This window comes from Parus major, chromosome 3 (assembly GCF_001522545.3).
Source record: "Parus major isolate Abel chromosome 3, Parus_major1.1, whole genome shotgun sequence".
NCBI lineage: Eukaryota > Metazoa > Chordata > Aves > Passeriformes > Paridae > Parus > Parus major.
The window spans coordinates 85,036,973-85,062,775 of record NC_031770.1 but is presented as its reverse complement, the minus strand read 5'-3'; the positions used below and the strand labels follow the sequence as shown (position 1 = coordinate 85,062,775).

The following is a 25,803-nucleotide window of genomic DNA, read 5'->3' as shown; positions in this document are numbered from 1 at the left end:
ACTTTTACTGTCCAAAGTGGTCATTCTCTGCTGCATGTAAAAGCAAAACTGAAGGCATGCTAAGGGCATCTGAAAATCTGGTCTGAATCCAAATAGACTTTCTTTCAGACTTAAAAGCCTCTCTGCTGCAGGTATAATGCTACATTATATCTTGAGTTGGTTATTTTGACTATATTCTATGTTTAATTTTAGCATTGAGCTCAGTAAAAATGTGCATTTTATGTTCTCATCAGGCAACAAGCAAGGGTTAATTCAGTATTTCTATATGCAGTTTAAGCTCACTGTGCATCAAAATTCAGAAGTTTTTTTAGAACCCTGAGGAGGCAACACAAGCAACCCTGATTAGGCACCTCTATCTTTCTCTGTCAACTGCACTCATAATGAATGAAAATGTAAGACACCTGAATTCTGACAAGGGAAACAGTAACTGTGTAACATGTGACTTAGCTGACTAGTTGACTGTTTGTTTCCATTTCTTTCTTAGATGCTTGGATCTTTTTTAATTTCTCCTCCCACAACTTCGATAAACAAGAAAAGCCTCTCATTTGCAGGGAGTGGGAGGGAAGAAGTGGGGGATGCTGGAGATGGGATGACCAGAATTAGATAACAAGAGCTGAGCACAAGGTCCACATGCCATAGTGATTCATGTGATTGCGTTATAACAGCTCATAATAACAAAGCTCTGTCATTCTTTATAGGCCAAATTTTCTAGTTAGATCTTTTTTAAAGCATGTCCTTATTGTGCAGTTGTTTTATTGAAATGACCATAATAATACTGAGATATTTCTCCCGAGTTATTAAAGTTAATTTAGAATTCAACAATGTGAACAAGTAAATCAAACTCAGTCTAATTAGTATTACTTACTACTTAAATTGGATAGCATCTATATGTCCCACTGAGGTACTGGGTTTTGTTCTGCCATGCATGATGTAAACAATCTAAATAAAGCATGTGTGCATTATCCTGACAATTATATTTCACAGTGCCCCAGGACAACCTTTTACAATCCCTTAAGCAAATCTTAATCCAGTTTATGTCCTCCATGGAAAATATTCAAGATGAATTAGACATGCCTCCAGAATACAAAGACCTAGTTATGAATTCCTGTGAGGTAGGTTAAAATCATGGCATCAACATGAAACTGAGACAAGAGATCTCTGTCTCTAACAGTTCTGTTTCATATTTTCTGTGTGACTCTGCTCAAGCCTGTCTAGAAGGCATTTAGTGTTCCAGCATGTGCTTATTAGCTGCTGGGTTCAGGGAGAAGCAAAAAGTCTCTGCTCTGTGAGAGAAAACAGGAGACAGCAGGGTGTGCACACTGGCCTTACGGGGAAAGACGAGGTCCCACAGCATCCAAACAAGAAAAGCAGAGAAGGTCTGTGATGGTAGCCAGACCCAGCTAATATTCCACATCAGCAGACACGTCCATAAGGATGAGGCAGATGTGACATCAAGCCAAGAAGTCATATCAAAACATCAGGGTCAGGATCTGGTCCAGTGGCCCTCAGAAAAGCCCTGAGAGAGAGATGAGGTTGGTCTAAAGTCATTAAATCTTGACATGGAATCTGCAGGTCAAGCTTTGGAAAACCAAAATACATATCCATGTACAACCATAGCAGATTCAGCTTAAGTACAGCTTCTGGGTGGAGAGGCTGTGGGCTCCTACTTCTCATAGCCCTTTTCACTGTAGTTCGATCTAAGCTACAGAGTTGCATAAATTCATAGCTGATTTTGAGTACTTGCAGATTAAGCTGTAGAGGTGTAGGGGTGTGTGTGTGTGTGTGGGTGGGTGTGTGTGTGTGTGTGTGTGTGTGTGTGTTTGTGTGCACATGCATGTGTGTATATGTGTAATGGGGATGCACTGGTACTGACAGTTGGGCATCATGTTGAATGCAAAATTCAGAATGGTGCATACCCACTAGAGAATTACCCAATTACCAGGAAATGCTAATCTTGTGACTAAATTCTATGTCCTAAATTACTGGAGTTAATAATTTAGTAAAGCACTAATTTGAGACATTTCACAGTTATCTGGGGTGAATTAAACAAAACTGCCTTTCTTCTGAACCCTTGATTTATATATTATACCAGTTGTCAAATGAATTTTCAGATAGGGGGTTGGTCTTCCTTTCCTCCTGGATAAGTTTTGATGGTAATAGCCTTGGAATTTAGTGGACATTCTCATCCAAGGTAAGAAAGGTATGGTTTATAAAGCCTTCAGATGGGAGTCCCATGTTCAGAGTGGAACCTAATTGCATGCAGATCTTTCTACTTCAAGTGCTCAAAACATGAAGTCAGTATTCTAACAAGCAATGTTAGACTAGTGTTTCTCTGACTTGGCCAGGTTTTAAAATAGAAAGCAACTGCAGATGCATATAAAGAGGGGACTAATTTGGTTGGTATATATACCTAAAGGCTTGAGCTTTTTGAGGATCTTATCTGTCTGATTTCTCAACCTTGATGGAGCTGAAGTGTAAAGAAAGCACTGTCTTCTGCTTGTGGAAAGGAAAATGGAGAAACTTAGACATTTATGGTGGATTGTATAAGTTTCTTCAGGAGGCAGCTGCAAGCATTTCCTCCATATCCACTGTTTTGCAGGATATGGCTTTTAATCGATCTTTCCAGTTCAGGATTCACTAGCTGCTTTCATACTAGTTATCTCTGCATTTCTATGCTAGAGTAATTTACAGTTCTCTCAGTTTTAATTTTCTTGTAGTCTTATCTGAAAGTTCTTCACAATGCCATTATGTATGATTATGAAAAAGCTGTTCAACAATAAAATATAGTAGAGGTCTGGTTTTAGTTTGCTACAAAAAGCTGTAATTAAAAACATATATTGATTCCCATGATTTATTTTTTTTCCCTGTGTGTGGCTTTTCTACATCAATTTTTCTATTTCCATGCCTGTGAATTTACTTCTTACATCATCTTTCAATATCCTGAATAGCTTAGTTCACATCTTTATAGATTTCTGAACGATAGGTATAGTTATCATTTCCCTAGAGCTAAAACAATAGCCATCTCTTCTTTGTTTCAATTTACTGCTTCTGGGAAGTAATCATTCTACTCTGCTCTACATCACCCCAAGCAATGTAATGTTCATAGAATATTTCTATCAATGCCCTGCTAATGGTTTTCATATCCGTTTGCCTCCTTACTGATCTCTTGTCCTCTGTCAAGTCCTCCCCATCTTTCTGTAATGCTTTTTATTGGCTATCTAACCATGAGTAAGCTTGATAAATAAACATGTAAATGGTCTCTCAGGCTCATCTTTTTTTCTTTCTTCCTTCTCTGCTTCATCATCATTTCCACCTTCTGAGCTCCCTACCTTAACATTGCCTTCAGTCTCACTCTCTTTACTCTTGTCATCAGCTAGAATCGTCATCACAGACACTTTATCAAGTCACCTTAGTGACTGAAAAATGCTTGGCTTTTGCACCTTACCTGCCCAGTCAATCTAAAATGGTGTTGTAGGTGACCTTGTCCCCTCAGTATTGTCCATGGTTTTCAACTTTCTGTCTGTAAATTAAAATTCATGCACTTAAATGTCAGTTCATTCTATCTCCTGCATCAGTCTTCATCTTCTGTCTTGCTTTATGCTGAGTCTTTCTTTCCCTTAAGAAGTATTTTCTGACAAGGTAGGAGAGGCTGCCTGAGACCAGTTTTAGTAGCATGAATGCACAGTAATACTAAGAGGAATGGAAATAAATGAATCTCCTTCAGAAACAGAGTACCTTTGATGTGGCTCTAGTCTATTTGGCTGCTCATATCCTTATAGTCTTCAAAACAATGCCCAGAAGGTGGAGTTGTCATCTAATTAATGAAGTACAGCTTCCTAACACATGTTTAAAGCATTTTTCTAAATTATCACATATTTCAGGAAGTATTCCATTTATCGCGAGAATACATTTTTTTCTATCTGCTCAAAAAAAACCTGTTTACATTTTCATTAGTTCAACTGGATTTTCTTCATACTGGTTATTCAGATTAGGAGATTGATTTTGTTCTGTATATTCCACATTTTCTAGCTTTAAATAACCATATTAAAACTTACAGTGTGCATTAGTAATTAGTAAACAGTAAAAAATTATTAAAAATTACGAAAATGCTAAGCTTCCACTTCCAGCTTCCACTTCCAGCTTCCCCCACCCCCTGCCCCCAGGGAACATGCAGAAATAGTACCTGGAGTATATAGAAATTCTATGATTCTATAACTATTTCCATGCATTCTCAAAGAAGAAATGTCAGTATTTTCCATAATTGTTTCTAAGAAAGATTTATTGTCTATAACAAAAAAAAATTAATGGTCTAATTATTGATCAAACTTTTAATTTATTGATTTTATTTCCATACCTGAAATGAAATTATCATAATGAATGCATAATCAGAAATCACTTCTGAGACTGCATATGTGTATGTGGTATTTCATGAGTTTATGAAATTTGTACATTCTTGAGTATTTCCTCAAATAAAGAATTTTCTACTGAGCAACAGAAGTACACACAACCAAAAGAAAATGCTTGCCTGCTACCTAAGATTTTTTTTTAAAATTACATAAGTTGCAGAAAAAATCTAAGTTACTATTAAATGTATCCTGATCATTGCCTGAAACCCTGCTGTTTTCTAGGTTGTGCTGTATATCATACTGATCATGTTATGGTAGTGGGTAACTCTTTTCCCCACTGCATTGTCTATAGAAGACAGAAAAGGAATATTCAGAGATCACTGTTAAGGTAGCTGCTTGATAAACCAAAGCATTATTTTTAACCTTCAAACAGTGAAGCTATTTAAGGCAGGATTTGCTTGACACCAAAAGAAGGATTCATGCGAAGTTCATCCTTGATTGTTGAAAATATCTATGAAGTGTTTACTTGTGCTTTTGCCTATACTGGTACTGTGTCTTGCTGCCCAAAACTTGAATGGTGAGACAGTCAGCAGCTGGTTTGGACTGATGAGCTTCAAGAATGCAAGTGCACAGCAGGCTTTTGGGGTCATCCCTGTCTTGTCTGCTCATGGAGCAGTAGGTTCTAATTTAAGAATTTATCGCTTCTGTGTGGATAGCCATGAGAAGTAGTAGATCTGTTAAGTTATATTTTCTTAGGAGCCTTTTTCTTAACATAGTTCGATGTTGGTTCACTGTGAGGAGATATCATGAATATTGCTTACAGAAGGAAAATTACCTTGTTTTTCTCATGTTCATGTAAGAGGATGCCACTTCACCACAGTCCTTCTGTTATACATAAGCTGGTAGGTGGTAAGAAGTGAGTTTATCTTTGGACTGAGAGAAGGATTTTAATCAAGCTTGCTCACATGCAGAGTTCTGTAGCAAATCTGGAGATCCACAAACCAGTGTCCTTTAAATGGGGATTTCACCATTTGTGTTTGTTGCAAATTTTCTTTAAAATTATGAGATTTAATTGGATAAAGTCCATTATAAGAATCTTCTTCAATTTGTCCATCTGGCTCTTTGTTGATGATCCAGGCAAGACTTTGTTCCATGTATCCAACATGGGGACTTAAATAAGCTTCTATATTCTATAAAAAACAGAAGTTTTACATTTATGGTCAAAATAATAATTCTAGAATGTATAAATATTGTCCTAATGGAGTCAACTGAGGTGTTTTGCAGAAATGCTCAGTATTCTGAATTTCAGCACAAAAACCTTTCATATTCTTTGTTAAAATCATCTGTGGTAATAGCAGTACTATTTTACCCAGAAACAGATTTAGCAGGAGCTGTTCCAGAAAGGCAGTAAAACATTTCTGTTTCAAAAATCAAAATGTGTTAAGTGATGAACTTAAGTTTACTAAATGCTGAATAACATATATCTAGTGCACCATCAATAACCAAGTCAAAATAGGATAAGAAAATAGCAAATGAGACTACTAATGTGCACATTCTCTGTTGTCTGTAATTGAAATGCAGTCAAATTCTGTAACTTAAATTATTGCGAATTAGAGACCAGCATGGTTACTGTGCTGTAAAGCACAACACACTCAGAATATTATCACTTATAAGAAAGCAGAATCCGAACTGATATTGCAACTAAGGGGAGATGTCTGTTGCAACCAGCAAATCAGGTCTATAGATTTCCCCTAGGAGGGGAAGAGCTGGGGCAGGCACTGCACTCTTCTCTCCAGTGACCAGTGACAGTACTCAAGGAAGTGGCTGAAGCTGTGTGGATGGAGTTTAGGTTGCATATTAGGAAAAGGTGCTTCACTCAGAGTGTGGTTGGGCACTGGAATAGGCATCACAGTATCAAGGACTGTGTTCAGAGCACCAAGCTTGCCAGAGTTCAACAAACATTTGGACAATGCTCTCAGGCTCATGGTATGAGTCTTGGAATAGATGTCCTGTGCATGTTGTAATTTTAAAACCTGAATCTCTGTTATGTGAGCTGAAGTTGCATTTAGTCCCTGAGAAAACATACAGTTGTTTTTCTGTCATGCCTTTCAGTAAATCTGATTTTCTGTTCAAATTGATTAATTAATATTAATCAATATTAATTAATATTAATCAATTTGAACAGAAAGGGGCTAATCTGAAATTTTACCAGTTTTTGTTGAATACTAATGGGTGAATTCTAAAGAGAAGGGGAGAACGATTCATGACACTTATTGGTTGTGTTGTTGTTGTTTAACAACCCAGATCAATCAGAGAGCTACTAGAAGTTGCATTAGGCAGTTTATAACTCACTCAGGGTTATAGGGATCAAGGCAATATATTTCAGCTTTACTTTTCTAGGCCATGATCTACAAGAGGTACTCATACAGGAGCTACACTATTTTTTTTACTCCAGGTTTTCTTGACACATTAGTTAACCACTTCTGTGCTGTTCAAAATGGTTAAATATCAGTACCAAATTATTATGTAGTATGTATCATTTTATAGTGAGAGAAAATTGTTTATTCCAATCAAATTGGCATTAATCAGTTACAACAATATTTTGTATTACTTGGTTTTAGTATGATCAGTCAGTAGTTGCCAATTCTGAAATTTTCCTTAGATCAGTACCAAACAGGTTGTCTGCAATTGCAACATGAAAATGAAATAAAGGGAAGAGAGGTATTTGTAAAGGATATTAAGAATTAATCCATTACACTTCAAAGCAGTCACTAAATTGATTAGACTAGACTACTTATCTGGATTCTTCTGAATCAATAATTACTATGGAATCATCAAATATGTATGTATTCTTATCTGTAATTGAACTACTGTCTTGTAGTTTATACCAAAGTGCATCAAAAATACTGAAAGAAACCTCCTGTCTCAGGCTTCCTTCACCCAGAGCTCAACTTGAAGGTTGCACTGCAGATGGGCACGGTGAGCACCTGTAGTAAATCACAGAATGATACAATTATAGAATATGCTGAGTTGGGACAGACCTATCATTGAGTCTACCTCCTGGCCCTGTGAAGGACAGAAGAATCACACCTTGAGCCTAAGAGCTTTGTCCAAATGCTTCGTGAACTCTTGTCAGGCTTGGGGCTGTGACCACTTCCCTGGGGAGTTTGTTCCAGTGCCCAACCACCCTCTGGGAGAAGAACCTTTTTCTGATATTCAACCTAACCCTCCCTGACACAGCTTCAGGACCTTCCCTTGGATCCTATCACTGCTCACCAGAGTAAAGAGATTGGTAGCTACCCTTCCACTTCCCCTCATGAGGATGTTGAACACTTCAATGTGGTCTCCCCTCAGCCTCCTCCAGGCTGAACAAACCAAATGATCTCAGCTGCTCCTCATATGGCTTCTCCTCCTGACCCTTCACCATCCTCCTCACTCTCTTTTGGCCACTCTGTGGTATCTTAGTGTCTTTCCTATATTGTGGTGGCCAAAACAACAGACAGGACTCGTAGGAATTGCAATGATACAAATAAATAAAAAAGAGAATTTTCCATATTGGAAGAGTTTAATTTAACATAGCACATAAAGATTTTCCTCAACTTCTGCTTATGTAATTTTAATTTTAGTTTTCTTTTTTTTTTTCTGTGTATTCATCTTTTTTTTTCCACTTTCCACTTTTATTCTTAATAATATTCTCTTTGACTATTTTTTCCAGTAGTATACAATTTGTGTGTTTGTATAAACAAGGAAAAATACTCATACTTCAGTGCCTAAAAGTATTCTTGTTTGCCAAGCATTCCATCTCATGAATTCAGGACATGATGGTATGGTAATTTAAAATAATGAATAAAATAAAAACCAATCTGTGAGAAACTTTTTTTTTTTTCAAATTAGAAGACAGTCCTTGTGTGGCAGTTGCAGAACTGAATCATTTGGGTTCCACAGTTTGAAACATTGTTTTCTAATACAAACCTAACATAAGAAGAATACAAAATATTGCAAAGTGAATGATGTCTTACTATCTATGTATAAGAACCTTGCATTTGATTTTTTGACATATGAATGATGCAGCACATGAATTATATTCATTTTCATCTAAAAGGCTTGTTGAATTTCAGTTCACAATAAGTAATTGTTTTATGCTGCAGATTAAAACTGAGTTAGGGAGCCTCATTTCAGAATGGAAATACAGCTGTTCATGAGCCAGAGTTTCATTGAAATGAGTCATAGAATAATATTTAATAAGAATATTAGCTTTCCTAAAATATGAAATACAGTTTTGGTACTGAGGAGCTTGGAACTATTTCATTTATCCACCTGGTTGTGTTGCTAGACCTGAATTAGTTGCCTCCAGTCAAATTCCATTGAGTTATCTGGAGCATCAGAGCTACATTAGGCACATCCTCATGTAATCATTCAGCAAAGTATCTAAAAAAAGACCTTATAATCTGTGTGGATCTATAACAGGCAGACTTTGAAGGATGTAGAATATGCACTGCTGACTCATATTCAACTTCCCATCACCCAGGATGCCTAGGTATTTTTCTGTGGCACTGCTTTCCAAATCTCATTCCCCAGTTTGTATGGAAATATCAGGTTTGCCTCATCCCACATGTCGAATCCAGCATTTTTCCCATGTTGAACTTCAGATGGTTGGTGATTGCTCAGCCCTCTCATTTTTTAGGTCTCTATGCAGGGGAGGTCTCCCTGCCTTCGAGGGAGCTTCAACAGCTCCTACCAGTTTCATGTCATCTGTGAACTTGCTTAGTACCTCTCCCAGTCCTCCTGCCAAGTAATTTCTGAAGTTGTTGACAAGAGCAGAGCTGAGGATGGAGCCCTGAAGAACCATCTAGTGACAGGTCACCATCACCTTTTGTGCCTGACCTGTGAGCCAATTGCTCACCCATTACATGATGTGTTTATCCAGCAGAATGCTGGACATTCTGTCCAGAAGGATTCTGCAAAGGACAGTATCAAAAGCTTGACTGAAATCCAAGATCCCATCTACTGGCTTCCCTTGATCAGCTGGATGGATTACCTTGTCATAAAATGAGATCAGTCTTGATAAACAAGACTTTTGTTTGATTTTAAGTAAAAAAACTTATCTGAACCATGAATGGGAATATATAGGCTCATAGAATCATTTAAGTTGGAAAAGTGCTTCAAGATCATTGAGTCCAACTGTAAACCTAGCACTGCCCAATAAACATATATTTATTCCATATAAGCCATAAGTCAAAGTTTTACGTTTTATACTTCACTTTTGTTATTCATCACCTAAACAATAACAAATATTTTGAAATTTTTGGTTCTGAGTATTGTTTAGATGCCATGATAAATGGCCCTATTTAAAATACAGAGACAGTGTACAGAAAGTACTATCCTAGACCCTTACCATTTATCCAGTCCTAAAGTGGTTTTCTGTTTTTCAGAGTGAATTCCATTGAATAACATTGATTTCCTATTTCAATAAAGGGAACTGTCATCCAAAAGGGGGATGAAATATTAAGGCTCTACTATATAATTAGATAGATAGATAGATAGATAGATTCACTGATAAATACTGTGCAAATAAAAAACCATCCCAATATTATCTTATACAGACTGTATTTAATTTTGAAAACTAAATAAGTGTTAGTTTAATTTTATTTATGGGGAAAATAAAATTATTTTTAAATTTTAGGAGCTATTGGAAAAAATCCATTTTTACAATGTTAATATATTCTGTATAACCATTGATTGCATGTGAAAGCACACAATCCATTTTATGCCCCAGTAATTCTAAAACACCTGAACTATATTCCCTCCACACACCACCTGAAAATTCACAGGGCTAAGCATCCCCTTAGTGCAGGGAATGGATTTGCCAATTGCAGCCTGGAGGGGATTGTAACTAGCACTATAAAGCTCTGATGATGGTTTTATAATGGAAAGTCTGAAACAGCCTCAACTACCACCTTGTTAATGTGATTCTGTATACATAAACAGTCTAATTTGAAAATAAGAGTCAGTTATTGAGGAATATATTTGTAGAGTTATTATTCTTTTTAATTTTACTCTTTTCTTGGATTTGAATTACAGTTTTCTTTCAAATAAAAACTTCTGATGAGACACCTAATGGTTTTCTACTTTAATTTTGCTGTTCTGTTTTTACAGCTGTCCCCCATTGTTTATTGTATTGTATTCATGTTTAACCCTCTTGCAGAGTCCTTGCAGTGAAATTGTTATGCAGATCAAAGTATAGTCCTGATATCCAAACTCTTCCAACTACATTACCCTCTGCACAAATTGATTAGGAAGAGCATTGCACAGGAAATAGCTATTAACATGGCTTACATTAAGAATGGAGTTAGGCTCCAAATGTGGTGTTTGTCATCTCTCTGTGTGTCTGTAAATGCTTGCAGCCCTGTCAATGCCTTTAAAGTAGTTTGAGTCTTACTAGACACTGACTGTGTTGCCATGGAGTTGTACATAGATTTCACAGCAAAGCTGAAACCGATTTCCAGGTGATAGTTGAGTTAGAAAATGGAAAAAAACAGAATGAGAAAACCAAATTCCAAACTGATTATTATTAGATTTGACACCTATTTCTTGTGCCTGATGTTGTTTGGGTATTGGGTTTTTTTAGGTTGAAAAAATATGATAAAGAATTCAGAATGGAGATTATTCTTTCAAGGAAAATAAATTCGGTGCTATACTGATTTACTCTACTTTGTGTGAAAACAAGGTCTTTTAATATGTTAATCTCCTCAATGGATCTATCTTGAAATTGTGCCTGTACACAGGATAAAAGTTCTTTTATTGCTTCATTAGCCCGTATCTAGAAGTTATGTTTCCCAAAGCAATTTTAAGCATCCTTTTACTTTTATTGTCACATTTGATCATTTTAGAATTTGCTCTGAAGACACAACAATGTCCTGTGTGAATTTCAGGGTATAAGCTGGTACATTCAATAATCCCTGTTAAGAAATTTAATCAGAATCTGGCTGAAATGTTATGATCAATACCACACAATTAATCCATAGTAGAACTGCATAATAAACAGAAGATTATGCTTTCTGAGTCAGTTAATGTTCTGTGAATGCCTGCTTTACTTGAAATGTGTCATTAAAAGTTTTGTTATTACTGTACTATTGTCACTTGATGCTTTAACATATAAAACACAATTTTAAATGTATATGATTTTATGATTTCTCTTACTAGTGGCTAGCATTCAGAAGCTTCCTGCTGCATCTGTTTTAACTGACATCAATTTCCCCATGAAAGGAAGAAAAGGAATGGTTGATTGGGCACGAAACTCAGAAGACAGGGTTGTCATTCCAAAAAATATCTTCACTCCGATGTCAACAGGTAAAAAGACATATCAACACGTTAATTTTCTATTAGCTTTAGCAAGGCAGCTCTGAATCTGTCTCATGGGATCACTATATAATATGGAAGTGGTTCTTTTATTCCTCTTCAAAAGAAATACAGTACCCATACATTTATCCTAGAGAGAAATGAATGGGCTTAATTTCAGCACCTTGAACAAAAAGTGCTACATAAGTCCTAGACATTATTTTCTACACCACAGAAACAATGCTTTAATTAGTTATTGTGCACAAGATTTAATCTCTTTGATACAAGGTGAGCTGAAGTGCAGCTCTGCTGAACTCCCTGAAGCTGCTGTGTTCCAGCAGATAGAGTCATTCCAACATAACTCTTACCAAAGGAAGCTCAGCAGGAAAATTAGCCTAACTTCAGGTACAATTTATAAATATCATTGCAGTGCAGATCTCTAACATTAGAGAATCTACTCTACAGACATTCTTTGAGAAAGCTTAATTATAAATGTAAATGAACTAGAATGGATGTCAGCATACAATGATAGATTTTTTGAAAATGTGATTTTCAGTGGTTTAAATCTTTTGATACACTCCTGAGAGTGCTACATTTTTATGACAGTCTTCTAGGATATAATTCAAAATTATGATGGTTTATTTTAAATAAAAATTGTATTGCAAAGATGAATGACATTCAGAGGTTTTTATGCTGATGAAAGCTTGGGAAAGACAGTTTTAAAATCTTTTTCCTTACTCTTTTCAGAACTGGATGAATCAACTGTATTTGTACTTGGAGCAGTGCTGTACAAAAATTTAGAACTAATTTTGCCCACTTTGAGGTAAGAAATTTCATAAATACAATACTAATTGAACTGTTTCAGGATAATAAATATATTATAGGTCAGAATAAAAGCAGACAAGTAAGACTATTTGCATATTAGTACCCCATGCAGCATCGCAGGCTGGGGCAGAGTGACTGGAAACTTACTTAATGGAAAAAGACCTCAGAGTGTTGGTCAATAGCAGGCTGAACATGAGCCAGGGTGTGCTTAGGTGGCCAAGAAGGCCAGTGACATCCTGGCCTCTATCAGCAACAGTCTGATCAGCAGGACCAGGGCAGTGATTGTCTGCTTGTACTCTTGACTCATTTCCTGATGAGGCCACGTCTCAAATCCTGTGTTCAGTTTTGAGCCACTCACTACAATCAGGACATTGAGGTGCCAGAGGGGGTCCAGAGAAGGGCAGTGGAGCTGGTGAAGGGTCTGAAGCACAAATCCTGAGAAGAGAGGCTGAGAGAGCTGGGGTTATTTATCCTGGAGAAAAGGAGGCTCAGGGGTTACCTTTTCATTCTCTGCAACTCCCTGAATGAAGTTTTTAGCCAGGTGGGGATTGAAGATTGTCTCTTCTCATAGGCAACTAGCAACAGGACAAGAAGAAAAGGCCTCAAACTCTGCCATGTAAGATTCCAGTTGGACATCGGGAAGAATTTCTTCACTGAAAGGGTGCTTAAGCACTCCAGCACCTTCCCAGGAAGCTGTTGGAGTCCCTAGCTCTGGGTGTTTTCAAGAAATAACTGGATGAGGCCCCTTAGTGCTGTGGGCTAGTTGGCAAGATAGTGGCCAATCAAAGGTTGGATTTGATGATCTTAGGTGTCTTTTCCAACCTAGGTGATTCTGTGATTCTGTAATTTGAAACTGGAAAAAAAAGATGCAGCTGTGGTTAGTGCTGAATTTATTGAGTTATTATACTGTGTGAAAATTAGAACTGACATGCAGGTTTTAAAGATATCTTTTTTATGGTCTTTTTTTACCATTTTACACATATTTGGGTACATGAATTAAGGTTTTTATACATCCCACTGCATTAGAAAAAGGTTTGTTCTAGTTTGCTCATATCTTGCAATGAAAAAATACCATCTTACACAAGTTTATATTAATTACTATTGGTACTAATCTTGCTTAAGTGTAATAAATATTAGCATAATAACCATGTTAGTGCTGAATACAATGAAATGCTTCACTGCATTACTGTTGTCTATGGAGCAAACACTGTAAGATACAAAGGAACGTAACATCATCTATCTTTGATATGATGCCTAGAAGTACACAGCACAGGAATTAAAAAATGTTCTGGATAAGTATCTTATGTGATGATTTTCTAAGTAAAATGACAGTTAAATATATATCAAGGGTGAGAATAAAGATGAACAAAAATTAAACCAAGGTAAAATAAGTAAAATGATCTCATGACTGAGTTTGAAGGTTGCATCATTTACCCTTGATAACCTAATAATAAAGGTGATTTCTACCTTTATTATTCTAGCTGTAGTTAGATATCTAGAAAGTTTTACCAGTTCCCATGTGATTTCAGTTCCTGGCTTTACAGGAGTTAGAATGGGAATAAAGAAAAAATCTGGTTGTAGTTTCCAGAAGAATAAAGGTGACATGCATTCCAATATATTCCTTAATTTTATCACTAGGAGGTATGCAAACTTCTGCATCATCACAAGGAACTGCTTTTTTTAAAAAATAAACAAACAAACAAAACTTTCAATATATCTTTATGGAAAGTCTTCCAAAGTACCTAACCACAGAATCTCAATCTGGTACATCAATGTGTGCTATGAGTAAAATGAGGATTTCATTATCAAGGACAGCCTATATTTCACATTTCACAAAAACCAAAATTAGCTGTATTTTACCATTTGTGGTTGATTTGTCTTGGTTTTAGTAGCTTAGACGATATTGGAAGTAAGTAAACACAGTGTGAGACGGGAACTTGCAACTGCATTAATATAGAAGTTTTTGGATTTGTGTTTAATCCTACTGGTACATGTACATTCAGAGAATTTTGCCATGAGAGTTTAAACGAGAGTTTAGGGAAACAAGAATTTCTTCTTCATAAAAATAGAAGAATGTTTTCTTCCATACACAAGTAAATAAACTTCATCTGATTCTATTTCCTAATATATTTTTGCTGCATTGCACTGTTCTTGTAATGTCTTGCGGATTTTTTAACAGCAGATATTGAAATATCGAATATTTTCAGAACTCCAGACTGAGTATTATTTCCATAGCTCTTGCCCCCCTGAGCACATTTACGTTATTGTTAGGTTCACAGAAAATTGATTCTCAGTACAATACTCATCTAAAAGATATTATCTATAATTTCTCTCTTGAGCACTCTGAAGGAATACATTGCGTATTGCCATAATGTAAGATAGTTTTTAACTTCTCCTTTAATAAATAAGAACAAATAAAGAATCAATGATTTTGCTGTATCAAGCTTTTTTTCCCATCACTTAAACAGCCACCATAAATTTCCTGCAAAAATTTTCTTCACTGAAATATTCTCTTTCCCCATTTGAAACATTGTTCCTAACGCTGAACTTCAGGTGCTGCACAACCAAAAAGACCCTTAAATTTCTTTGGGCCAGAATTGTTAGACTAAGGATGTACCTCAGACAGTCTTTTATTGCATCACATTACAGATTTAGCATCTGTAATTTTTCTGGAATGCATACTACTTTTACACATTGATCTGTATCCTCAATCATGCTGTGTTGAGATAGCAACATGCCTTATTCATAAGTTCATTTTTCTTGACTAACATGGATTCATTATAAAAAGAGAAGAAAACATGAATTTCATACCACATAGGATCAATATGATTTCCCTTATATAAAAGAATACCCTCAAAATTTATACCCTGGTAGAAAAATAGCTTAATAAAATAACTCTCTTTTATTAATACCATTATTAACTCAGAACAGAAAAAAGCTCTAGGAGAGCAGCTCTGAAAGCATTTCTTGAGCTTTTACTCCATCCCTTTGCTATCTTGATTTTTCAAGGATTTATTCATCCATAGTTTCCAAGAAATTTAACTGATTGTTATTGAACAATTTATTTCAGAACTTAATTCTGATGAGCATCTTTCTGGACAGTCAGCAGAGCACCATCCTGTAAAACTTCATTTCTCATTAAAGTTGAATTGTAGATTATTTTTGATGAAGGAGAAGTACCTAATGGTGAAGTCACCCTCCACTATAAAAAAAGCTGTAAGATAATACATTTGCCCAGGAAGTCTGAGATAGATCATTCCCATTCTATGTCATTCACAACATAAGAGGGACTGAAACTAAAATGTCCATGGAATTTTTGTAGAAGCTCATTACTTAAATTCCTGGATAAGTGTTCTCAAAACTAGGCTGTTGTTTAAAAAAAGCTTCAACAGACATAGCAATGGCACTGGTGGTTTTGAGATTTTTTTCAAATTTTTGAAATTGTTTTGACTGCAAAGCTTTGAGCTTTAATTTAGAGGCATCTCAATATGCTATATGAATTTAGAATATACTTTAGAATATACTTGACAGATTGTATTCTTCCAGGGACTGTCCAAGCAGTTAAATATGAAATATGCAAGTAGGCATTTAGCCCAGACTGGACAGCGATGAGGGATGCAGTTTTCATTTCACAGTGATATAGGCAGTTATATTTATTTTCTTGTGAAACAGTCTGCTAGGGGCTCTTGAGAATATAAGTGGATTGGGAGAGTTTTAATGAGACTTAGGTAAAATGAATGTTCTGAAGTTACAAACTAGACACTTGGATGTTTTCAGATCTTGCCCTAGAACTGTCAGAACTGCACCAAAATAAGATAGACCAAGGAAAATTTTTTCAATCACAAAGACTGGCTGTAAAGGAGTGCTGAAATAGCCGTATTTGCAATAGTTTGCATCAATTTCCAAAACTGATGTAACCTCTGAATAGATAGTGAGCACCATTTTCACTTGTCATTATGTTTAGAGAAATTAAGTTTTTTTATTTATTTGTAGTTTTATTTGGTTTGGACAGGTTTGGTTCTCTTAAAAATTACAGATACTCAGCTACTGTAATTCTAAAGAATACACTGAAAATTATCTAAACATTTAATTTTAGCCTGATAGATACATTTTTGTCAATAGTGTGTGAGACTTTAAAGTGTAACCAAAGGGAAGAAATAAGAATTAAGTAAAATAGAAAGTCAGTTCCATTATATTTTCATTATGTGATTTGGATGAGTAAAATTAGACTAGAACTCATACCTTGCCCCAGAAGTACAATTTCATTCCTTGTGCTGAATGAAATGCCTGCTGAGCTAAGTTTCTATTAGTGTAGCCATGGCAATTTCTGTTTCAATGATCCAGCAAAATGGAATTCTCTCCTAAATACAAACTCCCTAGAGAATATAAGCAATTAGACGACAACAGAAGCAAAAGAATATTTATACTGTCTATTATAATTACATCTAAATTGTTTAGGTTCTTCTTTGATAAGATCTTTTGATAACATTCTTTGACAACATTTCTGTGATGTGGGGAAAGCAGCATTACTCACAAATTAAATACCATAATAATCACCAGAAACAGTCAGGCTGATAACCGATGGTCATTCTAAACCTGATGAGGTCATAAGGAGCAAGGATCTCAGACATGAACATGTTGGCATGTCTTTATGCCTGTGTTAGCATAACCTTGGCATTGCTAGGTCTGTGCTAGAAAGGTTGCTATGATACATAGCAATCTACAATTTACATGAAAAAAGAAATCAATGATGAACTAGAAAAAATTGACATAAAGTTATTTTTCTGCATAACCTGGAACAATAACGTAAAACTAAATCTAATCATACATATGGGAAAAAATCATTAGTTTTGGCAGGATTTCAGTCAGGGCACAATTGTGGTTTAAATTCTAAAAAGTATTTAGTTGATGAAGTTGTCCACTCATATACCAAATACAATTTTTTTAGAATTGGAAACAGATATGTTTTTTTCATGAGCACAGAATCAACAGAACTGTACAGTCTCCCTTTGCACTCATCCATCTTCACAATCCTACTGTTAACAGTCAGAAAAACCTCCAGCACAGCACTTTGGAAGAAAAATTGCTGTCTTTTATAAAACATATCTAGTGGATCTATGTTGAAAGAAGTAGATGAGATACACTCAAACATGCATAGAATGTTTGTGTCATCAAAGCACTCTTCTTATTAAAAAATAGTACTTTAAGGAATTGCACTTCTGCATCATTGGTGCTTTTCACCAACTTCAACATGTTGAATACATTTGAAAATAGGTGTTTTCACCACTTTCAAACAAATTACATTCTCCCTTAATATTTGTCAACCAAAGTCACAGAAAATAACTGATGAAATCTTTAAATAATTTAACCTTATAAACACTTACATTTTCTATGTTTGCATTTTTTTACAGGAATTTTACAGTTGTTAATTCAAAAATCATTGTTGTTACTATACGACCTGAGCCTAAAACTACAGATTCTTTCCTGGAGATAGAACTGGCCCACCTGTCTAATGTAAGTACAAGGATAGTTAATATGCTTTTACAACAGTATTTGCCAGATCACATGAGAGAAAAGAAGCAGTGTTGTTTTAAATGTCAGGTAATAAAAAGCAGTTTAACATCTAAAATTTAAGGCCAGGAACACTGTAACAATGTTTGAAAGGAATGTGTACTTGTTTCATGCATGTATATAAACAAAACAAAATTAACTGTTGTTTTGTCAATGTTGAGGGTATTTGTTAAACAGCAATTTCTAGTGAATAGTTTCCATTAAATGCTTTCATGGTTACAATTGAAAATGTATTATTGTACTGACTACTTAAATTTTTGTTCCCTGCATAGGTCATAGAGCTACAATAGCTCTTCAGGCTCTTTCTTTCATTATTTTATAGAAGCCAGTTTATACTTAACCCATTGTTGCAGACTACAAAAATGCTCTGGTTCCAATTAAGCTTACAGTTCCCATAAATGCTTGAGATTTTTTTATGCAATCATTTAAATTCTATACTTTTCAAGCTTTAATCTCACATTAAAAAAGTTATAAATATGAAAAAAGGACTTTATTTTGAAATATATGATAGATAGAAAGATTTTTTTTCTTTCTGTTTTTTAGCAGTCTCCCAGCACTCACAGGGAGAATAAAATATATCTCTTGTGGAATTTTTTTTCACATACAGTATTGGGAAAATAATGTTAAATAACAAGCAAGGGAGTAATTTATGTGAGGCATAATGTATAAACTCCCTCTGTTTATGTTATTAAGAGCTAGAGTTTGCTTTAAATAAAGTCATAAAGAGTCATAAAGTCATAAAGAGTCAGTTAGAAGAGACAGGCTTGAAAATAGGCAAGAATCTTTAAAGCTGTAATTTTTAAGTTAAAAACAGCTACTCAAGTGGTCATATAGATACAATTCAGCTAGAGAAGTTCAAAATATTTCAGTCAGTAGCAAAATTGAAGTCTGGTCAAAAGTATGAGAAAACTTTTTGAACTCTAGTTCTTGCATTAACATTTTACTCAAGGTTAAAAAAAACTATTTTGCCATCAATGGTCATTGTGACTGGCCATTCAGTTCCCAGAAAAATACCAATGCAAAGAATATTTCAGAGAAAGTTTGGCAGAAAAAAAAGGAACAGAGGAACGTAAACTGAATTGACTCCTTACCTTTCAGCAATATGAAAAGTGTATTGATGAAGAATTGTGTGAATTTGGAATTCCATGGTTCTCTGTTTCAATTTATTAATAAGATTTTTTAGGACATGTAGATTTAATTTTCTGTTTTCATTAATTTTCTTTCAAAACTAAATTACATCATATATATCAGGAGAAAATCTTAATCTTTAACATAACTTTCGTTTCTGTCAGATATTTCACTAAAAATATTGCAAAATATTTGCTGAAGTAAACACTAATTAATCCTCTATATCAGGGAAAAAATCAATCACTTTTGAAATTGAATACTTAATTCCATTTTATTAATACCATTATTTGGAAGAATTTATGGTAATTTTCAATTCTAGATTTTATAATCTATTATTTTAACAATGATTGGGGAGCTATTACACAAATTGCAGAATATGACATTTATATTTTGAAACTAAAATCACTACTTGCAAAAGTAACAGGTAAGGTGGCACATGCGGTAACAGATAAGAAAAAAAACTCTCATTAATTTGGTCACATGCAAGAAAAGACGTTCTAAAATTATATAAGAAAATAATATCATCAAGCAATGTATCAGCTCTGAAAATATTTCTAGACCAAAAACAAGCTAATAAAACAATCACAACACAGGCAAGACCAGACTAATAAAAGGTTGAACTGCTAACCCCAGAAGATGAAATTCTACAAAATTCTTATTAAGGGCTTTCTTTTTCATCCTTTTTTTTTTTCTTTTTTTTTTTTTTATCACTCCCTTTGATTAATTTACAGAGCAAGTTTTTGCCAAGTTTTAAGAACTTGGAAATTAAACTTCAATGTTACAAAAGATCAGATTAGAGATGCTGACTGTCACCTTGCTTGGGCAGCCTTTCAGTAACAAAATATTAATTATTATTGTATGAGCTCGTGTCTTGACAAAGCAAAAAGATAATAACCTTTCCAATACATATCAGATAATTTCTCTTTTTTTGGTTCAGTCTTTTGTCCTATAATATAATCCAGAGAAGAATCAAGTGCTTGGATCAAATTTTTACACGCACTATATTTATGTAGGATCTCAATCCAGCTGAATATGCAAGTTGGATTCGCAGATACAATGACAATATATTGCTACAGAAAATGTGTGAATACAAATCAGCTATGCAATTGTAATATCTTAAAACATTTGGACATTTATGTTAAAGACTTAGCCTTCATAATGGAACTTTGTTTTAAAGAAATAAAGCTGTAGATGCACAGAAATAATATTTTGTAAATTTGATTATTCCTTTAGACTGAATCTATTTCTTTGCTATAATTTTCTCAGCTGAAAATAAGGATTTATTCTATTACCATAGAGCAAGCTTTATATGCATGCAGCAAGATAAAACTGTTGTTAATATATATTTAATATTTGAACATTATATATTAATGGCTGACAGATTAAAAATTAGATCAAATAGATTATGTTAAATAAATTAATTATTAAAGAAAAAATAAATATGTTCTTTCATCTGATGTTTTTAACACCTCAGTGTTACATTTGTTCTTTCCAAACCTTTGTTCTTACAAATGCTGTTCATTTATTCAGCACTGTTTGTTTACAAATTATTTAATGATGATATTTTAAGCATTTTATAGAGATGCCTACTAGTACATAGGAGTATATCCACACATTTGTTCTTTCACCTCCCTATCTACTGTCTAAATTATGTAGATATTATGAAAAAAGATGGGAATATGGATCATGGCTAATTGAAATCAGGCTTAAATTGACAATTTTGTCAAAATGTGTACTAATTTCTTCATTTTTTTTATATAGTTTAATTATCAAACTGGAGGATTATCTTTTGGAGGAAGTGCAAGCCACAATTGCACGTGCTGTTTGAATTATATTGCATGGTATTTGGATTTGTAGATAAATACAGATATAACAGAGAGCTGACCAGAGTGGAATGTAGGTTGCAATGCATCTTTGCTCAGTTGGTTAGAGCATTGTGCTAATAACAAATAGCACCAAGGTTGTGGGTTCTGTCCCCATATAGCCATTCTAGCCCAGAGTTGGGCTTGATGATCCTTGTGGATCCCTTTCAATTCAGAATATTCTGTGATCTATGATTTAAAGAATGTGTTTATTTGGTTTTATAAACTGTGAACGTGTAGAGAAATACGGCCACATTTTTCCAGTAGTTTGATTAAAGGGACACCAAAGCAATCTTTTAAGAAAATGTACAATTCAAACAGAATCCTATTTGATCTAGACAGAATATGAACTCTCATCTGACAGTACAAAAGTTTATTCCACTAGAATAATGAGCCAGCAGTGGCATAGGACATGCAGCTTTCAATGTGACTGAAAACCCTGGCTATAAAACACAGTTGGCACTGATGCTGGATAGCTGTCAGAGTTGCCAATCACATCTTGAAAGTTCAGTTTTATATGCCAGACAGAGATATGTACACATACACACATATGCCCATTTTTGAGATATCCAAGTAATGTGCTGTAGTGTATAAATCAGTGCTCCAGCAGTTGTAAACACTAATGAACAGTGCTGCTTCCTTAGGTTCAGCTGAGGAGCAACTCCTCTGTAAGGCTAAGAGCACTGCCCTCACAGAGAGCCATGGCTCTTGGAGGAAGCTACAACAGCAGGGCAACATTGCCAGGAGGCACAGCCCAGAAGGGCTGTGGAAAAGGGAGCAACAGATTAAAGGCAAAAAAACAAATGCAGAAACAAGCTCTTTGTGGTCCCTGCAGTGCTTGAAGGGTATTTGATCAAGTATCAAAAGAGGAAGAAGTTCTGAAAGCATGCTGTGCCCTTGCAAGCTGCCACTTCTGGTAGAACAAACCCTCCCACAAGCTTTCTTGTGGAACAGGAGTAATATTTATCCTGCTTCCCATGTTTCTGCCTAATCTCTCATTAGTGACTGCAATGGCCAAACAAACTCTTTCTTTTCATTTCAATACATTTCAAAGAGAGTGAAGTGTGTGATCTGACAGCAATTTTACTGTGTTTCAGTTTTCTGCAAAGGTTTTTATTCCCCTCTATTTTGTAGATTTCTTTATAATGGGTATTTTTTTCTGAAGGTGTTTTTGTATTCAATCTATTTGCACTGTGGGAATAGCAAGCATAAACTGTATGATGTCTACTGCTGGAAAAGACAAGTCTTAGATCTGAGACATGCAAAATCTTATTATGATGCAGCTATAGAAGTATGTTTTTAATACGCATATAGCTGTATCAGATTTTAAGTAAAAATTCTTCACCTAGACTTGCTATACAAACTAATACTTTTTATAAAATTACATTTCAAATAATATTTAATTCTGTTATGATATTCTTTTGTGACTAAATCCTTCTATCTCTTAGTCCATCAATGTATCTGAAAGCTCTGAAGGCAAGTGATGCAGGACCTGGTCGCCAAATCTCAATTGGTCTATTATCCACTGCTTTGTCCTGTGCCCTCTTCCCCTTCCTCTTTTTTAGATATAAATACTTCAGGGGATGGAGCATCCTTTATTTATGTTTGTACAGTGCTATGTAAATATAAAGTGTCATAAGTATATGTTGGTTTTAAATATTTATACTCATAAAATTCAATGCAGTCAGCAAGATGCTGAAGTAAAGGTTCAAAAATTCCCTAAATGCCTCTTCACAAGCATCTCTAGAAGGACCTTTTTTATCTTTGACAAAGAGGTAGATGGAATAATTTAAATATTTAGTAGATTTTTACTTTACAGGTTGCCATTTTTTCCTATAAATAAATCATTTTTGAGAATAAAATATTAAGGTGTGATTTGTTTATATGAAAGTACCTTTATATCTACTGCATCTATGCTTTTCACTAGCACTGACATCCAAAAATAGTGAACACCACCTGTTTCTTCAAATCACTTTTGATTTTTTAAAAATATACTGTTATTCTATATTTCATATATTTTTTTTTATGTAGTTCTGATTCCTGGGAACATATAATGCTTATGGTGAGCAGAAATATAGTTTAACAGTTTGAAGTACTTCTAAGGCAATCTGAGTGAATTTTGTCTCTAAACTTCCTAGGGAACAAAATAAACATGAATAATTTTATATTTTGGAAATCCTTTCAATTTCCAAAAAAATTCTCTATAGTTCAGTAATTTGTAATAAAAAACTTAGGTTCCCATTCTGTTCTACATCAAATCAGAAATCTTCCATAGCCTTTGAAAAGATGGGAACTGTTACTGTAAAGCTCAACAGAAAACAAAAAAAAACCAACCAAAACTATTTTAAGAACTCTGTTGATTTAGGACCTGATTGACAAAACCCTTGGACCTTGAATGTGGGGTCTGTGAATCTTAAATCCCACCCTCAAGACATTTTGCCCAACGTATGCTTAAAATTTTTAAAGCCATTACTGATTTTGACATCCAAGTTCCTAAGGGGTCTGAAGTTCTTCCTCTAAAAACACCAGAAACGTTCATTCAACTCTCTTAAGAGATTGATTATTATGTCATATTTTACTTCCACTAGGATATACCAAATAGTCAACTTTATGCTTTCCTTATCTAAGCAGAGGATGCACATATACTCTGCTCTGAGGTTCAAGTGCCTGGAAAATATCCTATAAGAATTACAGCTTTTGTCATTTCGGTGGCATCAGTTCATCAAAGTAGGAGAATGATCTTGTAGGAGGAGACTCAATTTTTTTAGATCAAGCATGACAAATATTTTTGCATACAGGTAACTAATAGGTCTGTTTGTTTTCTTCTTAGGGCACATTGAATCCCTACTGTGTGCTCTGGGATGATTCAAGAATGTAAGTGACAAATGTTTGCTTTTATTGCTATAGATCAAATATTACAAAATACCTAACAATATTTAAATAGTTGGTCAATAAATGGGTTGATACAAGGACAGAGAAACTGAACCTTTAACAGAGTGGAAATACTGGATGCTCCAGTCACGTGGCTTCCTTTTTGTAGATATATAAAGTGAAATATTTCACCAGAAAGAGACTACTCACATGGTAATTTTAATCTGCTTTTTCAAGATTAAAATGAGAATGGCTAGGAACTGTAGTTCCTTCATGGTAGTTGCTGGGCAACAAGCAAGTGGGTAAATGATGAGACAAATAACTAAGGAAGACTCCCATTTCTGTTACTGCAGTGAGAAATACAATTTTCAAGTGTGACCCCCACAGCAATCTTCATTTTAGTTGGTCCAAATTTTCATTTAAGTTTATTAAAATAATAGCTGTATACTAAGCAATGAAAACTTACTATTAGCCTTCTACATTTTCTTGTGTTTCCCTTCTATAGAAAAACCAGAAAATGTTGTTGTAAGAAAGCAAACTGGTAAAATCTAGTTGTGGTTTAGAATTAATCGCAAGTTTGTGCAGTAATAATTTGCTGCATTAGTCTTTCACCGTAAATCTCCCATTAAAGTCAAGGTGAATTTTGCAAATTAAGTGTGTCAAGAAAGATCCTTATATGGCTGTCATGTTATTATTTTTAACGATGATGTTGTACTTCTTATCCAGGTGTATTGTGTCTTAAAATACAGACTTATCTACAGTGTTAGAAATTGCATGATTTTTGTGATTTTTTGAGTGTTTTTATCCTTGAGCTTGGATTTACATCAGCACAGTGATGGCTGAGAGACAACATCATAGTACAGCAATGTGAAACTTTGGACATGATATTAGAAATCTTTCTAAATACAAGTAGTACCATGGTTTGTGCCTCTGCAAAAGAGTCATAATCATAATCATTTGCCAGTTACATCATAGTATTCAATTTCCATGAAATCTGTGGAATAAGAAAGACTTCATACTACGCATTATTAGGAGCACATAAAATGCAAAATATTTGGAATATGTTCTTTTTTTTCTCTTCACAGTATTTTGCTTATACAGGAGTGGTACAGTGCTTTGTTTATAATTTTTTAGAAAATTACTTTAAGTTATTTTAAGTACTTTGTATTTAGAGCACATGCTCCAATTTCACTTTTCCGTTCCAGAATATCGAAGGCAGATTTGAGTGTAATTAGACTTCTAAAAAAACCCACCAACACCATGCTGCATATTTAACAATGTGATTAAAAGATTTTATTCAGGTATTTGGGATTAATGTGTGAAGTAGTTGCAAGCAAATGCATTTTGTGCTTTCCACTTGTTTCAATTTCTCTTTGTATTTTTTATGGAGAAATTGAGTGCTACATACAAGTACTGCTTTCAATATGCTTCAGAATCTAGATGGAAAAGTGAACTTGTGAAACATCTAAAATTTACATAAATCTTACATAAAATAGTCTGAGGGTTTTGAGGAAGAAACATGTGCTTTTGTGTTCTGAAGGATAGCTTTTCTAGGCATATTATTTAATAGTAGCTATTGAATATGTTAGAAAAGGTGTAGACTGGGGGTGTTCTTGGAGATGTGTCCATTTTTAAAAGTGATATGAGCCCTGAAATATTCCTAATAAGATGTGATGAAGCAAGGTTTGCATGGGTATCACTGTCACTTGTTTTGTACATGTATGTGTGATATTTTTTGAGAATGTGACATTATTTCTTATCACAATGTTATAGTGGTTTAGATTCGCCAGTTTGAGTTTCCCGGCCAACGCACCAAATAATGTGTCAAACTACCACAAATGTGCAATAGCAAGAGCAAACTT

At 34.7% G+C, this 25,803-nt stretch overlaps 1 protein-coding gene across 1 annotated transcript in view; it reads left to right on the top strand.

Annotated features, from left to right (window-relative positions):
• ADGRB3 (adhesion G protein-coupled receptor B3) overlaps positions 1-25,803 on the top strand; it is a 443,080-nt gene that overhangs the window by 243,137 nt on the left and 174,140 nt on the right. The window contains 4 exon segments of the mRNA XM_015620795.1: positions 11,550-11,696; positions 12,432-12,507; positions 17,921-18,023; positions 23,901-23,944. Coding sequence (XP_015476281.1) covers positions 11,550-11,696; positions 12,432-12,507; positions 17,921-18,023; positions 23,901-23,944 — 370 coding nt within the window.